The 24,958-nt window shown below is 42.0% G+C and overlaps 1 protein-coding gene across 3 annotated transcripts in view; it reads left to right on the top strand.

Moving 5' to 3' along the window:
• The window catches only part of LOC145484705 (uncharacterized), a 30,003-nt gene extending 8,371 nt beyond the window's left edge, over positions 1-21,632 (top strand). For 2 of the 3 annotated variants that reach the window (XM_081463320.1, XM_081463319.1), the window contains exons 2-17: positions 2,127-2,243; positions 2,930-3,165; positions 3,647-3,672; positions 4,176-4,916; positions 5,754-5,908; positions 6,628-6,691; positions 8,297-8,419; positions 12,214-12,293; positions 14,240-14,966; positions 15,642-16,129; positions 16,788-16,873; positions 17,555-17,666; positions 18,114-18,165; positions 18,689-18,744; positions 19,545-19,590; positions 20,000-21,632. In XM_081463320.1, coding sequence (XP_081319446.1) covers positions 2,127-2,243; positions 2,930-3,165; positions 3,647-3,672; positions 4,176-4,916; positions 5,754-5,908; positions 6,628-6,691; positions 8,297-8,419; positions 12,214-12,293; positions 14,240-14,966; positions 15,642-16,129; positions 16,788-16,873; positions 17,555-17,666; positions 18,114-18,165; positions 18,689-18,744; positions 19,545-19,590; positions 20,000-20,124 — 3,234 coding nt within the window. In that variant the 3' untranslated portion in view covers positions 20,125-21,632. Of the gene's footprint in view, positions 1-1,029; positions 1,172-2,126; positions 2,244-2,929; positions 3,166-3,646; positions 3,673-4,175; positions 4,917-5,753; positions 5,909-6,627; positions 6,692-8,296; positions 8,420-12,213; positions 12,294-14,239; positions 14,967-15,641; positions 16,130-16,787; positions 16,874-17,554; positions 17,667-18,113; positions 18,166-18,688; positions 18,745-19,544; positions 19,591-19,999 lie in introns of all 3 variants that reach the window. The other variant, XM_081463318.1, reaches the window with a different exon arrangement.
• The last annotated feature ends 3,326 nt before the right edge of the window (positions 21,633-24,958 follow it).

Here is a 24,958-nt window from a genome sequence, read left to right as displayed (position 1 = left end):
GTGTTTCTGTTCACAATTGCTGTCAATAAATGTAAATTGAGTGATTTTCCACTTAGAAACATTGTTCATTTGCTTCCAGTAGACTTTTACTGCACCTCCCTAAAAGTACACCATGGATATTTTATGGGCCTTTTTTATGGTGTTTATTGCAATGCTGCTACTCGTTATTGTCAACAAAACGTAAATTGAGTGATTATTTGCACATAAAAGTGCTAGTTATTGACCTCCAGGGGAGTTTAAAGGAAACCTGTGTACAGCAGTCATTGTGTATATAACGGTCACCTAGCAATTTCCCAAGGGTGACCGTTATATACAGTGTACAGGTTTGACTGTACATACTACTGAATTGTCCTTGAAAAGTGTACTTGAATTAAACATAAAAAAAAAAAAAAGGCCTGAGGTCTATGAACCGTGACACATGTAATTTTGTAATTCCATGGTTTTGTAAATGGCATATCTAAATGTACATGTACTGAATGGAATGTTATTTGGTTGCGGATACCATACTTGTCTGTGACTAAAGTAATGGAATTACATGTACTAAAGGCATCTGCGGTCGAGTGTCAATTGATATCGTTATACCATATCGATACCTGTTCAACATTCAACTGACATCTCCATTGATACTCGGTAACAGTCGATCAACGTTTATGTTGAATTGGGCGACAGTTGACTGATTTTCACAGACGCCATCAATTGCCAATCAATATATATGAGTCAGTTGACATTCAATGACTGCTAACTATCTACCAACTGACGATGGAGTGTAGATCGAGATATCGATTGCGTGTCAACTTAGTTTCGACCAAGTATTGATCAAGTTGTTGATTGACATGTCAATGGAGTGTCGATGGAGGCAATCGATGAACATTCGACGTCCTGCAGATGCTTTTAATATACATTCCAATTAATGAACAAATTTGGGTGATCAGTCCTTACTCTTTCCTACATGTTAAACAATCCTCTTAAGGATTACGGATTTGTGGGTGCAAAAGGTATACAATCATGTGTTTCTTAACTGTTAAAACACTCAAACACGTTTCGCGTAGAGCTTTGCCCTCGCAGGAATGGGCAAGCATTTTACAACAGTGAAAAGAACCCAGAGAGACAGCACTACCATAATGGAAGTGAACATTCACTGGACACAGCTTGGGAGGCTAACAAAAGCCAGGTTTAATTTTTCTCGAATAAATATTTGAGTTAATTTCAATTAATGTACATTTTCCCTGTACCTTGGATAAATTCATATACATGTACATGTAGTAGTATACAGTGTTGTAGGGGTTTCATAATAAGGGGCGGGCACCAGGCAAATTCACCAGCTGTGGATATAATGTAGCCCACCTGGTTTGACCATCTAGAGGACAGTTTTTCATATAAAAAAGGTCACTTCTTAAAGTTTCACCCACTTGTGAAAACCAGTTGCCCTCCTGCTCAAAATGATAAATGAAACCCTTGTTAGATGGGGTTGTATGTAGCTACATGTAAGTAATGCGGTAGAGACCAAAATTACTGTCCTGAAATTTAACCATGGTGTTTGTATAAAACAGTTTTCTACAAATCAGCGTTTGTGTACAAGTATGACTTAATTCAAAGTCAACAGAATGAGAATTTGAACACCACTCTGAGTAACTACCCCAGATGTATTTTTTAAAAAAAAAATAAAATCAGTGTTAAGAATGACTTTAATGTCCGTTAACAAATGAGCCCTCTTATAATTTGGTAATGGACACCTGATACAGGATACCTGCAGTTTGTTTCCATGCAACCACCATGAACTTAACAGTCTCTTAATCAATAAGTCCAAGTTGTACTTGCACATGTACAGTCTACATGTAAATAATTGGCATCATAATTAATGGGTAGTTTTCTTCATAGTAGCCTCACTGTGCTGCAAAAACCTATGCTCTGAGGTCAAGCCAGACTTGTAACTGCATGTACCTTTAATCAATGATAAAGAAAAAAATAAATAAATGTTAAAATATTTTGACACTTACTGAATTTTAATAAACTTTGAAGAAAATTGACATTTTGGCATAGAATGAATGCTTTTAAATAATTGTTCAAACTTGTAAACTGGTGAAAATTGACTGGTTTGTTTAACCACAGTTTGTTTCCTTTCACAGCCTTCAGTTCCTGAAAGAAAACTTTCCATTCAGTCCACTCAGCAAGTTAATTCAGATGAAGATGATCGTCGATCTGGAACTCCAGACCAAGAAATTCTTATGTATCATGTTAGTAAGGTCTGATTTATTAAAACTAAAATTAACTGATTGGAATTTTAGAATTATATTGGCCTCAAGAAGCCTCATGTGGAATGTAAAAATATTAGCAAGATAGCAGCTCTGTTGTCTTACAGAGTATGAAAGTTAATTTTTAACCTTATTATTTGAACCTGTTATTAGCAGCTCTAAATCTTAAACATGTTCATTTAACGTGAATGCACAGGGACCTTGGGCTTTCAACTGGCAGAAAAAATTATTTTTGTAGTGCACATATTGTGTAGGCATTTTTGTTGTTAGAGCAACTTGACGAAATACATTACAAGAAGAATTAACCAGAAGTGCGCTAGCATTCTATTAGGTCAGTTCCATTCTGGCTCAATTAATCATTTAGTTATGAGGCTACTTTCAATTGATAGCTAGGAATAAAAATACAGATCTTGGTTTTCGCTCCTTGGCTAACCAGTACAAGTTTATTACCCCACCATGCTGGATTGAAAATAAATATTAATGGCTTCCGGGTGGAATGTGTAATTGTTTTGTTGCACCTTGCTGATGGTCCTCTTCATACTAGCCTGTGCTGCTGCTCAACACACCACAAACAGTCCATATAGACTGTAGTCCATAGACTGTAGAATGCCTATGTCACAGATATCTAGAACTATATCATGAATTATCGCCTAATTGATTTTTTTTTCCCCTTATAGGGCGTGCATTCACCTCATTCACCCCACTCTCAGTTTCACCCACCTTACCCCCATTATCCCTACATGACCCCAGTGTATCACCACCCATCCCCTGTAATGTGCCACTGCCCATCATGTACTGGACACAGACCTCCTGTCCACTCCCCCCACGGTAGTGCACCTGGTGGCTTTGTTCATCATCAGATGGGAACTCATACAAGCTGGGCTCACGGACAACCTACCGCATTCCAAGTCAGGTTTGTCTGCTTTGAATCATATTGAGTGAGCAATATACATGTTTGTTCCCACCATACAGGTCTAAACTCCTATCAGTAACAGTGGTTTTTCTACCCGTTTACTCTTGACTGACTCATCCTGAGTTGTCTTCATAGAGCACGTAGCATGACGCATGGGGAGCAAGAGGTGATGTGAAAAGGGAAGATTTTCCTTCCTTCCTACCCACCTGAGCCTGAACTCCTACCTGCACTGTGCCATGTGCTGTGTGAAGATGTATGAAGCCGACTGGGGACAAGTCAGCTGTTTACTGGCTTGTGTATACACTCAAGACTGTTGGGACTATCTCTGGCTGGTGCTGTATTGACTATCGCCCTTGCTCCTATGGGACTCATGGCAGCAGGCAGCTCTAACCTTTCCTCTTGCCCCATCAATTTGACTTATACAAGCTGACGGTTGTAAAAGTAATGTACATATTTAACTGTTCTTTTTTTTTTTCTTCAGACCAAGACTTCAGAGACCCATGTCAGGTACAGTCACCAAATTCTTTTTCATCTTTATGTGTTAAAGCATTCTATTTCAAATAAGCCTTTGTAGAAATCTATGATTTGTTGATTATTGATATTGTATTAGCTAAGGTACGTGCAATTCAGCTCAATGTATGCTACTTGGTTTAAATTTTTGAACAATCCGGAGCTGAGAAATCCAAAAACAATGACAGCTCGATCTCCAGCAACTCGATGAGCTAAAATGCCATACATGTTTAACTAGTTTCGTCTTCCAAATATGTTATCATTGGGTCTCCATACATACATGTGGGATGTTTGACGGTGTTGTTCCACAGTGTGCCTTACACGGACAATTTTTCATAATCTCAGAGAAGTAAATTATTGAAATCTCAGAAATGACTTTGCTTGGCAATGGTATTAGTCAAGTGCATCTTTTTTTAAAGCTTTTTAACTCCTAGACTGAAGTATGTAGGGGGAGAGTTATGTCACTGGAGTTCACGTTTACTTTTCTACTTCTTTAACAGTGCCTGGCGAAAAACTTGAAATGATAATGAAGGGAAGCCCACTGTATGGCCAGCCGCCATGGTGGGGGTGGGGGTCATCGGACGAGGAAATTTACAATTATCCCAACACTGCAACCATTCTGGAGGGGGGTGACACCCAGGCGGGACAGCAGGCTCTGTCTCTGAAGAAAAAGAAACTTAACAAGAAAGACGCGCTGGAAATGGCGCAGAGACGACACAGCATAGGAACTGTATCAGTGCTGTCGGAATCCAAGGCGAGAATCGTCACGACAAGGACCTCTAACACAACGTACGACCCGGAGCAAGAGAGAGCCATGAAACAACGAGAGGAGTTTGTCATGTTTCAGAAGAAGTCTTCACTACCGAGTCCAGGTTATAGTGAGCAGTTATCTCCTGTGTTTGAAAACTCAACTAGCAGAGATTGGGAAATACCGACTTCACACAACGAACAAGCTGAGCGCGAGTCTAGCTCGTCCACGGAGAATTCTCCTGACGACGCGAGTGAGGGGCACTCAAGACTCGGGTCTTCGTACGAGATTCCATTTATACCAGACTATGATGAAGTGCCAGAACGACCTGTTAGTCTGAAAAGCGACAAAGGGAAGACAACGCCACACGATGCTGCGCGGAAAAGTTCCGCAGAGAAGCAAGATCGGGTTATAAGGAAAAAGCCCAGCAATAAAATTAAAAAGAGAATTGCTGCTTCAGACGCGACAGGACGGAGTGGAAAACCAGCGTCAGGTAAGTGGGCTTTTTTGAGTCGAGAATGCTTCCGTTGTCGCCTGCTCTTTGTCAGTACTGAAGTTGTTGAATGAGGGTTAGCTTCATTCCGATCTCACTTGACTTTAGTCCGTCGAGCGTGGCGTGAGTGGAAATCTCACCCCCAGATTTCGCGCGTCCATTGTTTTTCGCGCTTTTTTTGGCGGTCACGCTCGACGGACCCGACGAAAGAAGGACTACTACCCGACCATACACTTAAACCGAGGAAAGAACGAAAAAAGCACCTGCTTATCGAGTTTAATTTGGCCTTGGCAGTTTCGCGCATCCTCTGTACGCCCTGAATTGACTTTGATGTGCGAGGAAACGACAGCTTGATTGATAATAACACATAGAAAAAGATGGATTGTCTCCCCAAAGGTAGCCTGCGAGCAGGCTCACGTTGAAGCACAAGCGCGCGTGGTGTAGCCGCAAGCGCGAAATCGCGCGGCGAAGCCGCTAGACGAGAAAGTGAGCGCCTCTCAGCAGACTCCTTTCCGCCGGATCACTTTGCTCTTCGCCGCTCGCGCGTGTGACTCAAAGGTGAGCCTGCTCGCAGACTACCCCAAACGTTCACCCTACCTTTAATGCGAGTGACCTTCCATCCAGTTCCTCTGGGGCAAACACATCTTTTCTCCATATAAACAGGCCCTTGACTTTTATGCTGAGTCCATTGTTCTTCCGTCGTAACATGGATTGAAAAGTGTAACGTAGTGAAGAAGTGATACTCAACAGTCACTGCGTTACCCTAGTTTCTGAATGATCAAGCTGCGTTACCAACGGATATTTCGTGACAGTAACTTTATTGCATATTTCCCCAAGCCTCTAGAAAGCATTCAAGTGACACCAGTGAGTCAGAGTGTGAACCGTCCTCTCACCCATCAAGGCGATCGGGTGTGGTCGCGGTGGGTACCCCTTCCTCCAGCGGCGTGTTTGGTCTGACAGAGGTTAGTCTGGCTGATGAGCACAGGCGAGAGGTTGGTATCCCCATCGTGTTGCATAAAATCTTAAGTCTCGTCATCATAGCATGCTTGCATGGCTGAGCCCTGGGCTGAAGGCTCCCACACACAGCATGACAATTGATCTAAAAATAGTACACTTGTGTGACGTTTTCACATCATTTGTAATAATGCAATGAGCCCCCCTTAAGTTCCAATCTCTTATCATGTCCTGCCGTCTTGTTGTTGTTAAATTAAAACATGCAGAGCATAACGACTATAGCGAGACAACGTATACTGCTCTATGGGAGTAAGTCGAGTTAGCTCAACCGTTGTTAACTACACCCTCCGTCATCCCCCGTTTTTGGTAAAATATGGGTAGCAATGGTGAAAGAGAAGTCATAATTAATTTTGTTACTTCTGCAATCCTATAATTCTGCCTCCAAGTGAAAGATCTAGTGATGCAGGCTCAAATCTTAAAATAAAAGTACACTCTCTTAAAAATAGTCTTCTATAAACGTCAGGGTCCCAAAGGCGTATAGTGCTCCGAGGCCCCCAGGGCCGTATTATTCCATTGTGGGTCCAGTGTGGAAAATGCTTTGAGTCCCGAGCTGCAAAGTAACGACGTCAGAGCACAGGTCTCCAGGGCGCCATGTCCCCTCGTTTAGAGCTCTTTGTTGGGACCCTCATATGTCTTACATGTAAACATGTAACAAAGAAAAGCGAACAAGTTCTTATGCTGTATTTATGTGTTTTAGACGCTTTCGCCAGCGCCTCTACCATGCTGGGTACAACAATGGGCGAACTCCATTGACAATCGAGGTAAGGCTTGTTCATGCTCTAAGAAATTATATAAGAAAAATGCCAAAATACAAGGGAAAAAGGCGCTTTGGAAAATTGGCGTGAAGTCTCTTGTAAAGATTTCCTTAGTTATCAGGCGAAATACCACAAAGCACACTATAGCAGCAAATTTGAAGTGGCTTTCATTGTGTTATTTCGTTCGTACATTTGGCTTCTAAATGAAGTTGGTATGTTCCCATACAAACCTTATTTTTTTTTACTTTAGTAATAATGCTCACAGCGTGAGCTCGAGGACACCTGTAGCCGCAATAATTGCAAACGTTGTTGAATAGCAGTATTTTCCTAAATTCCTTGTTTTCTCGATGCTTTTGCAACGTTTGACAGAAAAAGCTGACAGGAAGTTGACGTCGATAAATTTGAAACATACTGTGTCGTTCCCCTCAGCTCAGCAGGCCAAACGAAAAAAAAAAAGCGTGATTCATTTAATTACAATTGGCAAGCAAACGGTGAATTGTTATTGCAAATTGAAATTGGTCATTTCTTAAATATTTATATTGCTAGCGAAGATTTCCTCCATAGTGTATTCCCTCCTGTATTTTCAATTATATTTGTGTATTATTTTATTTGCTTAAATTCCCAGTAAGTTATCATAACCCTAAACTGCGGGATATTGTCTCGACGCTGGTCACATAGCTACAGGGGTTATTTAAAGCCTGTTGAGCATAGTCGCAGGGTCAGGCTAAGTTTTTTCGTGACGATAGCATTACCGACTACGACATACAGACAAGTCAGAAAAAAATACGGAAAACATTTACAGAATATCTGTAGGCAAAAATGATCGTAAAAAATCAGTGGATGGCACACGTTTTAACAAAGAATGTGGTGTCTTGGCTAAATTGAACTGCTGGCAGACTGTTTTTCTCTTGAAATGAAGCTGGGATTATGACGCGAGACTAGACAGTTCTTGTTCACAGATAAACTCTAGCCTGCGTGTAGCCGTACCCACCCCCCGAGGAAAAAACGGGAGGGAGGGTGGGTGCGGGATGAGTACGGCTACACGTAGGCTATTAAATTAACACTCGCCTGACCCCAAGAGAAAAGACAGGCTGCCAGGAGTCTTAAGCTGAATTGACTTCTTGATGTCAATTAAAGTTGTGTTCTGTAAAGGTCTTTGCAGCAATGTATAAATAAAACAATTATTGAATTCAGCTTTTCTTGATATCGAGATTCTTGGTAACTGTTATCAGCCGAAGGCTGAGGCTGATAACACTTACCAAGACCTTGATTATTCTGAATATTACGGAAACCCTCAGCCAATAATTGTTACCTATTATTGGCTGGAATTCGGACTTTCTTATAAATTCTATCAACGACGCTAGGCGCTCATTTGCTACCCACCTACCCCACCCACCCACTTTGCAGTTGTTTTTCCACCAGTCCTCAGAGAAAATCAGTAAAACAAAACCTATTATCCGCCGTGGCGATTGTTCTCACACTAAGGTCTGAGTCTGAGTCTGAGTCTGAGTCTGAGCTATCAATCACATTAGCTTGTAGTTAATGATCTGCTAATGAATGGTGAGCGTTATTACACATATCACTTGCCACAAAGGGAGTCTGTTTTTACAGGCAGCTCTGCCGTTCAACCGATCGAAGTGCTTGGTTCCTCCAGTGCCGCGGAAGATTCTACAGCGAGCAGCGCGATGTCTTTGTCAAGTCACATTCCGGTACCTGTAGAACAAGAAAATTCAGGTAGGTCGAAGATCTGTGCAATTGTATAAAGTCGACACATAGCTGAATGTGTTGCTTGTTCAAGAAATTCACACGTGAAAACCTTTTTTCCAGGAATTAATTAATCGCTTCGTTGCGTTGTTGCGTAAAACCTTCACGAGCGAAGGACAATACAAAAGCTATACATACTGCCAGTTTCAACTTTGGATAATTTTCGGTCTTGTTTAAACTAATCAAGCGCTAATAGATCGACCTGGAGTTAATTTCTTCCCCAGCCATATTTCTCGCTGTCCTCTGTGGTCAGTATCTGTATATTGATCTCAATTGTTCTGTTCTAATTTTGTCACCATTGCACGAAAGAAAGCGAATTCGGGGGATCTGTTAGCAAGTTGAGTTTGAGCTTAAGAACTAATGATGTACAAAACTTGAGCTTAAAACATGAGATACTACAAAATTCACTTATGTTTTAGAACGCAGTCGAGCCCGCGAGAGTAAGTTTCCTCGGTATCCTGTAATATGACGCGGCAAGTCAAGAAGAAAATGGAAGTCCTTTATGTTATGTTTACTTAATCATTTTTTTTTGTGTGTCAAAATAGAACGCTTTTTTGTACTTCTTATTAAACGTACTAGTATGGGATTCTGCCAAAGTTCTAATCATGACCAGGAGCCATAATCGGGGGCGGAGACCGTAAGCGCGCGCCATTTCTAGTATTGGGGTTGTCCCCATGAGATGGGACAATACTATTTTTAGAACAAATTGCGCCATCGCCTGTGGCACACGCGCGTACATGCTGCGAGGATTTTTGCGGATGTCGCGCTAGCTCCTCTTGCCACACGCTTGCGAGGAATTTGTCAGTCTATCACGACCGAAAAGTAAAACAAAATAATTGCTAGTTTGAGTTTCGCTTAAATTGTAATCAACGCTTGATGTTTCATCAAGGCCCAATAACTTTGCGTCCGTAGATACTGCTCAGTTTTATTCGTGTAAAAATCCAGTAAATTCTCTGTTATTGATGAATGAGAGCGCCCGCCGATGCGTGTTTTGTACAGTCAGTAAACATGACAAATTAACAAATGGTAAACGCCATAGCGTGCACTATTGAGTTATGGATGCACGCGGGAGGTTGCTAAGCACGAAAGAAGCGTAAGAGTCGCACGAGGCGATAGCCGATTGCGACTCTAGCTTCTTGAGTGCTTAGCAAACCTCCCAAGTGCATCCATAACTCAATAGTGCACGCTATGGCGTTTACCATTTGTTTTATAACATAACATTGAGACATTGGAACAACAGAGGTCCTTTTATTGAGCTACATCACCAAAAAAATGTTCGTGTAGTCTTACATGACAAGAGAAAACAAGCGCGCGAAAATTCATTCATGACAACCGACTGCACACCAGTAACTCGATTAAGTTTCATCTTTAGACAACTGTGAAGACAGTTTCGCATTTCTAGCAGAAGAACGTCGGCCATTACTTTGGAAACAATGTCTGTCAAAAGATTTGTTTTGTAAACATTAGCACACACGTCAGCAGCGTACACCCATGGGCAAATAGTAGACGCTAAATTAACCAATCAGAGCGCGCGTTTTGCTTTCTTTATGTTATAATTGTACTTCCGCCGCACTTTCGTGTGAAAGCGTACATCGAACTCAAACAATAACTCTATAGTTTTTAAATATGATTAAGATTGATAAATGTTTGAGAACATATTAAAAGCTAAGCTGAAAATATGTGAATAAAGCAGAAATAATCAGCAAAGTTACGATGACGCTTTCTTTAATCAACTTGGAATAACGATTTCGATTTTGTTGATCGAGTTATCCAAACTCCTTGTCTATTTTCATTTTCGCAGTGTAAAACTTCACTATGCGTATGTTGAAGAAACACACATGATGTAAGTAGCCTTTTTTGCGTTCGTGAAATTTGTTACAGCATCTCAGCACAAAAGATAACGAAAGAAATCTTTGTCAAGGTTTGTTGACAATTGAAAACACCGACTCGGACTTGAAAGTGCACGCGCTGCACTATGCAAATGAGCTAATTGTACGCGTCAGACTTTCCTTTCAAAAACTTTTGCAAACTCACCAAACAAGCAGAAACAATAAGAAACCGTCAAAACAGGCTTTGGTTATGATGAACCATTGTCTGAGAAACTCACAAATTAACTCGATACCAGAGTAGAGAGTTTTCTTGCTATATTCTTAAGCCAGAACAAACGCAGAAACATACGCGTAAGCTTACAACTAGCGTGAGCAGATCTTATTATTCATTCCCAGCGCGAGATTGAAGTCTTGTTTTCGACCTGAAAAACCCACCTTTTCCGTTAGCTCAGAGCATAAAACTACATATAAGCGCCCCTGGTTCGTATTCCGTGCCTTATTCCCTGCCATCGCTGTGAAAAATACGCAAGAGAATCTCTCAACTCTCACCATTTGATCGCGCAACGTGACAACACCAACGCGAGAACCCCCGACATGTGCGTGAATCCGCGCGGATATATGACGTCGGGATGGCGCAATTTGTTCTAAAAATAGAAAAATTGTCCCATATCATAGGTGCGCGCGAATCCCGAGACTTACGGTCTCCGTCCCCGATTATGGCTCCTGTCATGACGTTATACTTGTAACAACCACGCGCTTTTAATTGTTGTCACAACGGTTTTATGTTGTACAGATTATCCTGTAGTTTCTTCTTCGCTCTTCTTAAGAGAAAAGAAAAGGGGGGGGGGGGGGAGGGGGAGTCTATATTTTCTCCGTTTTCTTTTTTGTTTAATTGTTTGTGGTTTTTTCACTTTTCTATTTAATTTTGAGGAGAGGGTCGGTAACATGCGAACACATCCGCCTTTACTTACTTTACTGTCTTTCATAGATCCCGAAAAACGATGAAGACTCTTTACAGCGAGAACATCATTCTCGCAAAACGCCAGACCCGGTGCTGAGGCTCTTTTCTCGAATGCCCCGGAAATTTTAGGACCACGAAGCCATTTTTCGCTAATTTGCATTTGAAAACAGAAAGGTGTATACGCCTGAAACTTCTTGTATGAAAAGAACCTCTGTTCATATTACGAATATGGGAATAAAACAGCTCTGTAATCATAAGGTTTGAGATTTTACTACAGCTTTCCAGGTGCGAAAACTTTTCGGGACCTTCGAGAAACGGGCCCCGGAGCTATGAGAGCCGGCGGCTGTGTTCTCAGGCTGAGTACCACCGCTGCGAAATAAGAAATGATTATGTTAACTATTTTGAGCACGCTGCTCAGAGTGCCATTTGGCACACAGCATCATAACTTTGTGAATATTATTTTGAGAGATTTCTATGAATTTTTGCCACGAAAATTGCCTTGTAAAGATCTGCTAATTGAAGGCATAAAATTGTGACCCACTCCTATCTAAGATATGGTTGACCACCCCCATAATTTTGCAATTTCTTTTTCGAGATGCCCATGGAATGCAAAACTTGTTTCACATCAAGCTATGTACTAAGACCTACTGAATAAGCTACAGTTCGGGGGCATACCTATGATATTTGAGAATTGATAAGTGTTGGAAGCTTTTCATTTTCACATTTCAAAACAATTTCTCTCAAAATGACTACCTCCTTCATAGTTGCTGATTTCAGTTCCTAAATAAGCTGATCAGTGGCTTTCAAATGGTATATTGTACACAGGCAGAGAACCTTTATTTGTTGATTTAGGAGAAACTGTCGTTTGCCTAAGGGGGTAAAGGGTTAAGCATTAGAAATTATCTAGAAAACGAAAAACGCCGGTTAGGTACTCGTATGTTACTTAAATTGTGGTCCTCCTCGCTATTTTACAGAGAACATACCCAAGCCTGTCAAGAGCATTTCATCGCCGAGTCTCAGCAGACCGAGATCAGCATCATCGCGAACAAACACGGTAAGTAGACCTCGTGTAATCAATAGCTTGTAAACAGATCGTCACACAGGCCAAAAGGAAAGTTTAGATGTACCCGTGAAATGTACACTCTTCAGACCTCAAAGGAAGCAAAGTTTTGCCGCTTTTCGGGCAACATCTCCACACCCATGTATCTAAAACAACATGTACTTCTAATTTTACACAGACACAATCTTCGTAATAGTTCTCAAGAAAAGGACGTCGCTGTTTTCAAATTTGCAAGAAAAGCTGCTACAATTGCTATTGTCATCGTCGAAACATGCGCTACAAAGTTAAAAATGGTTGCCTTTTTTCCTTAAAATTATTCCAGTTTCGTTTTTACATTTTGGCGACTTAATGACTCGATATCTGAATGTAAACACGACAGGGAACTTCATGTCACTCAGTGAAAGGGCTGTTATGCACGGGCATTATAATCAAGTGACGATGGCAGAAGTTTCTGTCGAGACCTTTTTTTACAAACTTTAAAACGCGGCCATTTTTAGATTTTTTTGGAGTGTGACATCAATTGTTTTGTTAGCATGACAGAGAAGTTTGGGCTAGTGACACTTCTTAGAAATTGTAATATGAACACAAGAGCAACGGGCTGCTCTTGTTCGCCTCTGCATTCTGCTCTGTCAGTTAAGTCTTTCATGGATGGCCGTTTACCGGTAAGTCACAGAATGGATTTTAGCAGTGCATCTAGATACTGGACAAGTCACAAGTTTTATCTGCAATTTTTCTCTCTCATAGGAAACTTGAAAAATCAAACCAAGTCACGAGATAATGCGGAGAGCCGAGTCTTTGACGCTCAACCCCGCACGAAAGTACGGAAGAATAGGCCTTTTTACCAATGTCACGCTTTCCCGATTCTTTTTCATTCAAACAAAAAATAAATCGCACCGCTTGATTTATCATGTCGAATTTAGTAAATCTACGAAGTTTATAAGAATCCGTTGCAAACTCCTAAACATATGGGACCCCAAAATGGCCAAGTTTTACAAAGGAATGTATTACAAGGGGCAACGCTTGACACCTGGCTTACATTTCTTTGCATAAGTTTGGGGTCTCATATTTTATGAGTTTGCAACAGATTCTTATGAAACCTCGTCGATTTACTAAATTCGGCGTGATATATTGAACTATAGAGGTGATGTTTATCTGAAAAACAGAAATTTGTCTATTGAAAACCTCATTTACGCTGTTTAAGATGCGCAATATTTTGATCGAGTTTTGTCTTTTGTTTTTTGTTTTGTTTTCTTGATGTCAATTTCATTTGAAAGTTTAAGTAAGCCTCGTAAGGTAGGTCTGTTCACGTATCAAAACATTTTTAAAAGAATTGTCATTTATTTCTAAACCTCGCGTTTCGTCGAACTGAAAATTTTTTATAACTTTCTTATCTTCGGGACGAATCTCGGGATTCTCTTGAGCGGGGAAAGAGTTGGACGCACGAAAAAATCGGTCTTGTGTGTTTCGCGGCATACTCACGCGCGTACTATGCGCGTCATACTCGCAATAGTCTAAAACGATTAGAAGAACGTCTTGGAATAAACATGTCTCGCAAAGTTTTCGTTGTAGCAAGCTTCGCACGAAGCAGAATCAAGGTCTAAGTTTCGCAGCGAGTACGGCAACGCCGCAACGTCCTCTGCAACTTGTGTTGCAACAGCGTGGCAAAATCGCGAGACAGGTTGCGAGTAGCATTCCCTAGTCTGAAAGGTGCGTAAATGCGTAACCTTTTTCCTGCCTGTCGGATTGTGGAGAACCGCTTTGAACTTTTGAGTTTTATGTCTTGGGTGACAGACAATCAGAACAGCGTGAAAGGCACTTTGTTGAAGTTTCGTTTTGCGCATTTCCTTCCCTCTCAAGTGCTCTTGAATTACATATTCACCGCGCTCGAGGGAACTATGTGAATTTACCAACAGTTTACACCTGTTTTTTTCTCTTTGCAGTCAGGTGTGATGCGAAGCCAGAGCTTATCTTCCGCCAATCTGGCTTCGTCTCCGAAGACTTCCGCTTCCCTCAGAGTGGTCCGAAGCAAGACCATGTCTGCTCCTGTACGGCGCTCCTACCCTGCTGCTGCTACTGCCAGCGAGTCAGACAAGAAACCAAGCGACAGCCCACGGAGGCGGGGCCCAGTTAGCAGCACTTCGGACGATAGTGATATGGATTCCAGTGATGTCTCGCAAAGCAGACAGGTCAAAGATTACCGGAGAAAGAACGATGAATCTGACAAGAAAGGGGTTCAGCTTATCCCTGAAAAGGAGGGGAAGCGACCGTTCTCGACCCCTCGTCCCAACAAAACTGCTATGTTGAGGGCGCATAATAGCAGGGAAGCTGTTAAGAATAGCGGCGTTAAGAACAAATCTCCGACTTTGGCGAAAGTAAGGATTCCAAAGAATTCCCCGCTGACCAACTCTGGAAACGATTCGTCGTCGCCTTCCGCCAGAGTATGGAGTCCTAGCACGAAAAGGTCGACCAAGTCCTCCGCGGTTGATGATGACCGTGAGGTAGGAGAGAATGGTGTCAAGTCTGATGGTGAAGCGGTATGCAGTTCACCAGCAGATGACGTCACTCAGGAGGCGGTTAATGAGGTCTTCACTTCGGGGCCAGTCCGTCCTCTGCCAGAGTCGCTTCAGATGAAGCGAGATGATAGAGTAAATAAGACATTTGTTCTTGGTAAGGGCCGTTCCATTCTATTACCCGCACCTCTTATATTAGTTACTTTGTCGAACTACAGTATTTCTTTCTGCTTGTTGCCATGCGGTTTTTATTCGGAATAATCTCTTTACTTAAGTTCTTTCTGTTTTTACGTGAAATTCTTGCCTTTGGTTTATTTTAGGCCCGTGGCTTGAAAAATACCGTAGAATTCCAGAAGAAGCGAGCACCAAAAAGTTGCCACAAATGTAGTACCCCTAGCTCCCGCTAGGAGCCTGCATTGTAGGGAAGGCTAAAAATGTTATACTCTCTTACCCCACCCCCCTCCCCTACCCCCTCCATTTCCGCTATCGCTGATCGAATTAATGCCCCGCTTTAAAGGTAAGAATCTCCTCTACGAGTACGAAACATTACAGTATGTATGAAGCATTTTTGTGAAAGGCTTTACTCACAATTCCCTAAACTTTTATTAGTAAGGGATGATTAGTAAACAAAATGCGTCGTGTGCGAAATTGATACTTCATTTCGTTTCTTTTTTTTTTCTCACTCGATTATGAGACCTTGATTAATTCATGATTCAGAACTGTTCCTTCTTACTTTTCATATGAAAGAAACAGGAACACGAACCATGTCACATTCTCACAAAAGGTTTCTTAAAGCTATAACTAACTGAGCTATAATGTTGTTGTTGTTAAGATGAAGGGAATGAGGAGGTACCAGTGTCATCTCCCGAAGACAGCTCCGTGCAGCCCTTGGAAGGCAAGGTCTCCAGTAGCGAGAACGGACTTGAATCCAAAGAAATTCTCGATAAGAACGCACTGCCAACGTCGCCGTCAAGTAGAGAACCAAAGGAGATAAAACTAGAATCCACGAACACTCGAGGAATCAGCTTGCGTAGCAAACTCATTCCTTTTGCGCCCTTTCTCGAGACACATTCGTATACACCCCCCGTCTCTGATCAGCCTTTTGAACCACCGAGCGACTCCGCCGACGATAGTTCCGGGGGGTCGCGATCCTCCACAGCGGAGGGTAGACCTATGTCGCCCGATTCAGTCGTGTCCGCGGCACCTGCTAACTCCCCCTCGCCTCCTTTAACTCCGAGTTCTGCAGCTAGGAGAATGTTTGATTTCAAGGGGGGAGCCGCCTCTCCACAAAGCCGGAGACAGTGGGGTGTGACAGACAAGGTAAGGGCAATTACCCTTGAAACCGATATCACGCACCATCAACAATTTTTTATGTAAACAACAATACCGAAAAAACCTCAATAGATCAATTTATCATGCCGAATTTAGTTAATTTGCCAAGTTTCTTAAGAATCCGTTGCAAATTCGTGAGAATATGGGACCCTAAACCTTTCAATTTTCACAAAAAAAAAAGGAAAAAAGAAAAAAAAAAAACGTATGCAAGGGGGCAACGCTTACCGAGACTGTCAACTTACATTTGACTGGCACTGCACCACAGACATTAGCCCACGTCTGACGTGCGCTTCTGGGAGACTTATACGTGCCAGAGCTACTAGGATACTCCTCCCAATTTTGTTCTTTCTGTTCTTGGAAAATTGGTGCTCCTTGAAGTGATTGAGTTCTTTTAGAGACAGTTCGTTTATAAACGGACCTCATACTACGCGTACGTTACCAGAATCTAATTTGTCCTGAAAGTTTCAATACAAATTCAACTGTTCAATTCAGGAGAATACGATATTGATCAACGAATGGATCTTTGATTACTACAGTAAACAGTAAACAGTACTGTACGGTGCAGTACCAGGAATTACCATAAAGAAATCTCTGACGCATTTTGTGTTGTTTTTTTTGTTTTGGTTTTATCGTCATGGTGTTTCAGCCTGTGGAAGATCTGATGCTTTCGTCGATTCATGCCTTCTCGGTGGAATTACGGCTAGCTTCTGAATCAGTGCTGGGGAAAGTCAAGTACGTTACCACTGCCATTGCCTCTCTTAAGTATTCGTCGCCTAGGTAACGCTAGTCTTCTATGCACTGTTACCTGGATCGTCACACAACACCCCTCCTCATCAAGAGCGGAGCGTTGCGTGACAACCAAAGTGACGGTTGCGTAGGAGACCAAGGGGTCACACAACAGTAGCCTGTAATGCAATAATCTGCAATTTTTCGTTTTATCCTCCCCTTAACCGCCGCCTGATCGCAGTGTTTTTGCTGGGCGTTAGCTGGATAATTTTATACGCGTATCAAGCAGCCATCTTGGCAGTCAGAAAACGTCGAGGGTCAGGAAGCTGTTTTGCAATCAGTCCAAGCCTCTCTATTTTCTGAATCCAGGATTGCACTTGCTCGATGTGTTGCATGCTGAAGAACAGGTCTTACGCCTCTTATCTCTGCACACAAGGCAATGTTCTGTTACAGAGATGCGTTGTGTGACAGACAAAAGGACCAGAAAGTAGAAAACTGTCCCACAAGGCTATGATTTGAGATACCGTTGTGTGACAAACAGAGTACCTCGGCAGAACTGTAAAACACAACATTAAAATGTTTAAATGCGTAAAGCCTTTTTAAAATAACTGATGAAAAAAATCAATATTTTCTGTGAGGAGTAGAAACGACTTATTGTATATTTTTGCGCAATTTGATCGATCTTAGGAGTCTGTATGACGGAAGTGAAGAGTTGAACGGCACAACAAGATCAAGAACTGAGTCTGACAGTAAGCAGGAATCCCAGAGTGCTATACCGGATTGGAAGAGCTCTCACGCGGTATGAACTGGCCCCTAGTTTGTGAAGGTTTTCTTTCTTTTTTTTTTTTTTTTTAAGGAGCTACGTCACGGTTTGCCCATCTTGAGACGTTAAGCCTAAATTTTTCAAGTTCGTCGTTTGTAATCCGTGTCAATCTTCTCCACCCTTAACCATCCTTGTTCCTTTATGGGTCATTATTGTCTCTTCGGTGTTTTTCTATCTTAGTAAACTACTATTTTTAGGTCTCCGTCAATTTAAAGGTAATTTTGTACGTGGCCAAAATACCTCAAAATGGCGTGACTGAGCTTCTTTTAAACTTATCGTCATCTTGTTTTCAAGACCTGTCGATCAGCTAAGGTAGTTAATATTTCAAGTTTGGCGTTGGAGGGTTTTAAGTCCAGGCTGAAACTTAAAGGTTTCTACTTCGCTGGTTTGGAAACTATTAATGGAATATCTTTACTCTTGCAGGAGATAGCTGGGATATTCCGAAATCTGCGTAAAGTCGAACTTCGTCTTCGTAGTGAGTATTACATTTCGCCTGTTTATCATATGAATGATAAACTCAAGCTTAATGTTTACTCGTGGTATTAGTGTATTTACTCACGGTGCGATCTTAGCTCCTTTTACCTGACTCGCTCCCTAAATCCGCGGTTTATTTCGATGTAATTGCTCAGGTTGATTACAGCTGAGCCTGCGATAATTTTGGTTGCGATATGAACGAGGCGAAAGGGGCTAGTCACCTGGCCACCTCGTCTACATGTCAAACCGTCTGAGGACTGGAACAACAGCAACTGCAGCAGCGTCGTTCAGCGCCTAGGTTTTCTCTTCTTCGCGCCCGGAGCGGGAAGAAGACAGCCTGGGAACGAATTTGCTATTGCAGACGACGTTGACCTGTTGACTAAACCTCTTATCTGCAGAGGCATACTCAAGGTAACATGGCGACAGGCAAACTGCACAGTAGTTTTCAAAACGACTCCTCAAGTTCAGAAGTAGTTCCTGTATTTTCGTATTACTGACTCTCTTCTATTTTCTTCATGATTAAGCCATGGAGCAAGCCTTGTCTATCATGTGTGTAGCGGCGCAAAAGGAACCTAAACAGGTGAGCAGAGAAAATACTAATCAGGGGCCTAGACATATCAGAAATAACTGCACCTGTTTTTAGTCCCCGCATGCCCATGAGATTCTTATCAAGCTTTCCAAGACAACATTCACACCTGTGTGAAGAAACCTAGACGTGTTCTGAGCGACCAGACATGTTTCATTCTCTACTGATATAGAATTGAATAGATTAATGCCAGGTGTACTAAATTCCTGTCGAATGTGCCGCAAATCAAAGTGATAGCTTAGATCATGGGATTAGTGTTTTCCTAATCGTGTTACGGAGGCTATTAATCATGTAGGTTAGGTGTCATCTCCTATTCGCTTGTTTGACGGCTAAATCAAACTAGTTCCGTGAGATGGGAAAATTTAATCTCGTTTCCACATCCTTTGTGGGCAAGACCTGGCCTAATCCGATTTACATTGCGTGATCTTCTGTCAGAAATGAGGCAGGCGACACAAGAGCGCTTGCCGGAAATGAATTCACAACACGGCGGCCATTTCTGATGCTGAACTAGCGGTGTACGTTTGACACAAACCTTAAATGCATGGAAACAGTTGGAGGCCGTATGAGCTGTGGTGCTCTAAGACAAAAATCACTTAGTAAACGTTGATGTTACTATTTTCCTAACCGCGATCTTGTGGTTAAAACTGCTCGCTAAAATGACGAGTTCTTCGTGCGTCCTCAAGAGATCTGGGAACGAGTGTACAGAGAGGTCTTTCTCTGAGAACATTGGCGCGTTGACATGATCCGTCTAGTTAAGTATGGCTGCGTTCATTGTGTGTTTTCTTTTGAAATAGTCCTTCCAGGAGAGGAAATTATCAATGGTGGAAACATCAAGTTTGGGTAAGAGCAATTGACATATTGTGTGTCCTTAGTGACAGTATTTAGAGGAAGCCACATCAGCCTTCGCTGGTTTTTATGTTAGGTCGCTATCCCGCTCGAATTGGACTTTGGAGACGATGAGATTTGAGGAGGGAGGAAAACCGAAGAAGCGGGAGAAAAACCCTCGGAGCAAGGCGAGAATCAACAACAAACCTAGCCCAGGCACCGGGCCGGAATGGAAATCGGGCCACATTTGTGGGAGGCGAGCATTCTCACCACTGCGCCATCCCCGCTTCCGTAGTTGCTCCCCTTAGTGATTATTAGTAGTTTAGTTATTAGTAGCATTCAGTTATCGGACGCCATTTCAAGTATTTTGAGTGTTGTCTCCTTCCAATTATTCTTAAAGAGGATTTTTTTGTGATTCTTATAGTCTCAGGCCAGAAATGGAAGGAGTTTAAAATCAGAGCTCGTCGAAATTCGTGGGCAGTGGAGCACAGAAACCAGTTTCCAGTCCCACCAGCGGAATCAGACGAGGAAGACGAGGATACTTCATGATTAGATTATACAACGAACAACATGGAAGGCTTTCGCCGTGGAATGATGCGGAAATTCGTGAGCTTCGTCTGTTGTTATCAATATTATATAATTTCCAAGTGGTGTGCCGTCGAAATCTGAGCGAAAAGTGCGATTTTTGTTGCTTTGAAATTTGTAATTCGCTCTTGATTTCTAGCCAGAGGAATAATACAGATTATGTCACTGCAAGGTAATGGTGGATGGTCAGAAAACACCAACTCATTGGATAGAACTTTCGGTGCTAGAAGTAAAATGAACCCAAGTGCTTTGTAATTCTGCATACGAGCCAAGTGGCCCATCAGGCCAGCGCTTACACACCTGGGTGGAGAGGGACACTGTGAGAGTAAAGTGTTTTGCCCAAGAATACAACACAATGTCCCCGGCCAGGGTTCCAACCCGGAACGCTCGATCCGGAGTCGCGAGCGCTAACCATGAGGCCACTGCACCTCTCACTTGAATGCTTTGTACCATTGTCTTATTCAGTCGAAACTCTTGGGAATAAAGATTAAAAATGGCCTTCGGGCGGATTTCGAAGTTAATCCAGTTGGAAGAAAGCTTCTTTGTCGTCTTGGAGGGAATCAAACTTCCACTTCCGACCGCAAGCCGCTGAGGGAGTTCCGATGAAGTGATCCTCAAGGTTGGCAACTGAATACGTTAAGCCAAGAAACAACGTTTTATTTTTATGGAGGGAAAAAAAAAAAAAAAAAAAAAGATTTTTCTTCTGTGCTTTAAAACCGTTTCGCAATCAAATTTCACCCATTTTTTTGTTAAAAAAAGATAGGACCTCTTTCCTCTTTGAAAGCAAGGCGAAGCTGACCATTACATGTGACACAAGCAACTGAATAATTATCATAACTACATGAGAGGAGGATGTAAAAAATTAATAATAATGATAATAAGTTGATATTTAATGTAGTCACGTTCCCAGAATTTCTCTGGGGAGAATGGAGCCTCAATCTTGTCCCTAGAGAGCCCTTTTCTTTTGGTGGGTATCAAAAATACGGACACTGTACGGTTACGATAAGAGCTAGCCTGCGAACAGACTCAAGGCGAACGCGAAAAAACAGGAATTCGGCGAACGAATTCAAATTCTTCAGTTTCACGCTCGTTGGTTCGCTTCGCTCGCCGAATTTCTTTCCCTCCTCGCCGGGAGCCTGTTACCAGGCTAGATAAATTCGGACTCTGGGGTTCAGATTGAGAGCGAAGTTATTTGAAGTAGTGGAATCCTGTTTAAAGGAAATAGGTGAATGATGTACATAGTGGATGTCAGGAGCGAAATAAAAAGAAAAAAAAAAAAGAAGAAGAAAAAGGAAGGAGTATAATAAAACTGACCAAACTTTTAATCAAGCTTTGGTGTTGTGCGTTCACAGGAAGACCTATCCGCCATTTATTTCTTTTTTTTTTCTTTTTTTTCCTTTTCTCAGATTTTCCAGCAAGTTTGAGAACTACTGGTAGTAATCAAGGATTAGTGAGGCGCTTTTGACACTGGGGTGGGGGCTGGGGGGGGGGGGGTAGGAAGTGCTGGGAACGTGAAACTTTTGGGTTATAGCAGAGGATATTTACTTGGTATTTAGCCATCTGATTGTTGGTTATAGGTACCAATGAAACCTTGCCGAGAGGTTTTCAATTGAGTACCGTAAAACCAAAAAAACCCCGTAAAACCAGTTAGATTTCCTAGCCAATCTCAAACCGTAGTAAAACCAAAACTAGTGTAATTGCCTGATTACTGTGGATGGAGAGATGTAAATTACCCCTTTTCCCTCCCAACAAAAGAGCGTATAAACGGTAGTCTTCCACAGCCGTTTCTCGCTCTTTCCCTTTATTTGTTTCCCTTTGTACAACTCTGCTTCACACCCCATTGTGTTCGAGCTTGCCCAGTTTCCTGTGGTTACAGAAAATAGAAGGTCTATAAAAAGACAAAAGCGTTCGCAAAATTTTTCGACTTTGCATCATTACATTGCAGTGTAGACTGCGAGCAGGTTCTCTTTTCCTCGAAAGCCTTGGGGAAGAGCGCAAATCAGGTAAGCGTGCTAGCGTGACTGAGCGTGACGTGCGACGCCCGCGCCAGTAGCGGCTAGCGGCATTGCCGCTCGCACGTCACGCTCGCACGCTTACTTGTTTTGCGTTCTTCCCCGCGGATTTTCGAGGGAAAGAAAGACTGCTCGCAGTCTAATTACAGTGTACTCTCTGAAAGCGAGCATCACAGCTGGTTACCTGATTCGAACTGAATTTCAATTGTTTGCCTTGAACTAAACTCTCTCTGAGGCAGACGTATCTCTAAGGCAGACATCTCTCTAAGGCGAAGTATGATTGGCCGGGTTGTTCTGGGAAAATCTTGTTTGTTTGTCCTAGTCAAACTCTTCTGAAGGCGGCCCTGAGAATGCCCGTTTACGAAAGTATTCACTTTATATCTTTGGTATTCTGTAAATATTCAGTTGAAGTTTGCGTAGCTCGTGAAACTGAAATTAGCACCGAATGCGAACTTTAATTAACCCATTGACTCCCGGATTTTTTTCTTTCTTTTCTTTTTTTTTTTGCCAAAAACGCATTTTTTGGACATTTTGGAAATTTTCAGGCTGGATATGGGCCAAATAAGCTCCAATCTACTCAAAAAGATATTTGTAACATAACAGCATGCCTTTCTTTCCACTATCATTTTACGACATTTTTGCTCGGGCATGCGTCTTTAGGCTTTTCGTTTTTTTAATTTTTTTTTTTCTTTTTTTTTTCACCTCTCCTTTTTCTACTCTACTTATCTTTTTGCTCCAGTGATTGACCTTCTACCGGGCTTGCTTCCGGTTCAAAACATTCTGAGAAAGCACCATCGAGACATGCAATTTTTACCATGGAGTAGCCACATGTAGTCGCAGGAAATTTTGCTCTGAGTTTTTCACTCAAATTTCTGAGCATTTTCGTGCATATTTCAGGCTTCATTGAGCCGATCACTCTGATCTGGGTAGCATTGGAAAGATCTTTTCCTCTTGCAGAACTTGAGTATAGATAATGCTAATTTTGGTCAAAGGTGATGACGTCAGGAGTCGAACAAAGATTAAGGCTCGTCATGGCCAGTTACGGGCGGCATGGGAGTCAATGGTTAACAACAAAAAAAAACTTTAAATCAAAATTTTGCGGTATCCCTGGCATTTTTGAGCTTGCTTTGGATAGATTTCCCCAATTTATCACCAAGGGACTCATCTTTTGAAAAATTTGGCCACGTGATTAACAATTAGTAGATTTGTACTTGCAACCTGATGCAACTGCTCTGATCTGATTGGATGAGCTATCGCCGTATAATATCGATGTCAGTCGTAGGTGTGCAATGGGTGAAAATCGTCTGCAGAAAGGCCACGTTTTCTCGTAGAACAGTACAATTTTAACTAAATTTTCTTCAGGAAACGATTTCCAATTATTTCTCACCGTTGTATTAAATCAGAAGCCTATCATCTATGCTTTTGATTAAACTTAATTATGTTAACGTTTGAGCTAAATTGCACGCCGGACTGAATTGCTATTTGAGACTTGCACTTGTGAACCTATTACCTTCAACAGAACTTCATTTCCAATAAGTCAAGTTATAGTGACGGTGAATTAATGTAGTTTCAGCCTTTTTCGGGAATTTAAATGTCCAGAGTATTTGTTTCAGTGTAACTAAAACAATTAGATTATTCGCCCGGCCTCATCCACTACCATCTCACAGAGATTTCGGGCTCATTTTCAATGATTGCACGATTAAGTTAGTTTCCAAGGGCAATGAATAACTAACGTCAACTAGCCATATTGCTCTCTTGCCGGTCGAAATGTCTTCGTATTAGAGCGGACACTGTCCCGAATGGTCCCGCGCGGTTTTCTGGCAGTTTCAGGGACTACTTTTGTTTTAAAATTTTCTTTTCCTTCGAACGTGCGCTACCTTTTTGGGGAAAAAAGAGTCAGACATTACTTAAAAACGAACTCGTTTGTTTCTAATTTGGGATGGATATCCCCCCCCCCCCCCCCAACTCTTCCAACCTGGAACAGGCTATAGATGCACCCCTCCAAAAAAAAAAAAAAAAAAAAAAAAAAAATTAACAACAACCACCACCAAATCTCAAAAGTAAAAAGGCTCCCTATATCACATCCAGCTTCCCATGAGAAACCCAAGCTTAGCTTTGCGTGACCTTATGGACACCAACGTCTGCGTGACTCGTGAGGGTGTGGCGAGCGACACCAGCACAATCGTTTGGAAGACTGCCGCCGCGAACGGGGATTAGCTGGCATAGTTGCTTTGTTACTACGGCGGCTTTGTCTAATCGTAGTAGACCACCAATGACAAACTTGTTCTAACCTTTTATTCCATCATTTAATTTCCTTCTGTATTTAGTCACACTAGCAAAAAGTTTTAATTAAATAGTGTTTTTTGGTTTCAATTATTGTTTTTCTTAATTTCACACGTTTCACAAACCCTAACTATGATTACTTCTGCAATGGAAAAAGCGATAATTGCCAGCAGTCTCTTGCGTGACGCGCGAGGGCATCGCGCTGCGAGCGTGTATTCGGCTTCAGGCTCATTTTTCACGCGAGTCTCGTACACTTCCTCGATACTTTCTTTGTACGTAGAGACTGTTATACAACCTAAGCTTGCTGATAATCCTATTTCGTAATCGATCACTCTTGGTTTCTGACACACTTAAGTGTCACTAACCCAAACAAACTTATCTCTTGCGGTCTATGGCCACTTACCTAAGGGGGGGGGGGGTGCGTGACGAGCCCTAAGAACGTCTGCGTTGGAGGCCACTAACTTGCGTGACAAAATGGCGTCGCAATTAAAATTCCATTTAAA

Source organism: Orbicella franksi, chromosome 4 (genome assembly GCF_964199315.1).
Source record: "Orbicella franksi chromosome 4, jaOrbFran1.1, whole genome shotgun sequence".
Classification (NCBI taxonomy): domain Eukaryota; kingdom Metazoa; phylum Cnidaria; class Anthozoa; order Scleractinia; family Merulinidae; genus Orbicella; species Orbicella franksi.
This window is presented reverse-complemented; position numbering and strand designations above follow the sequence as displayed.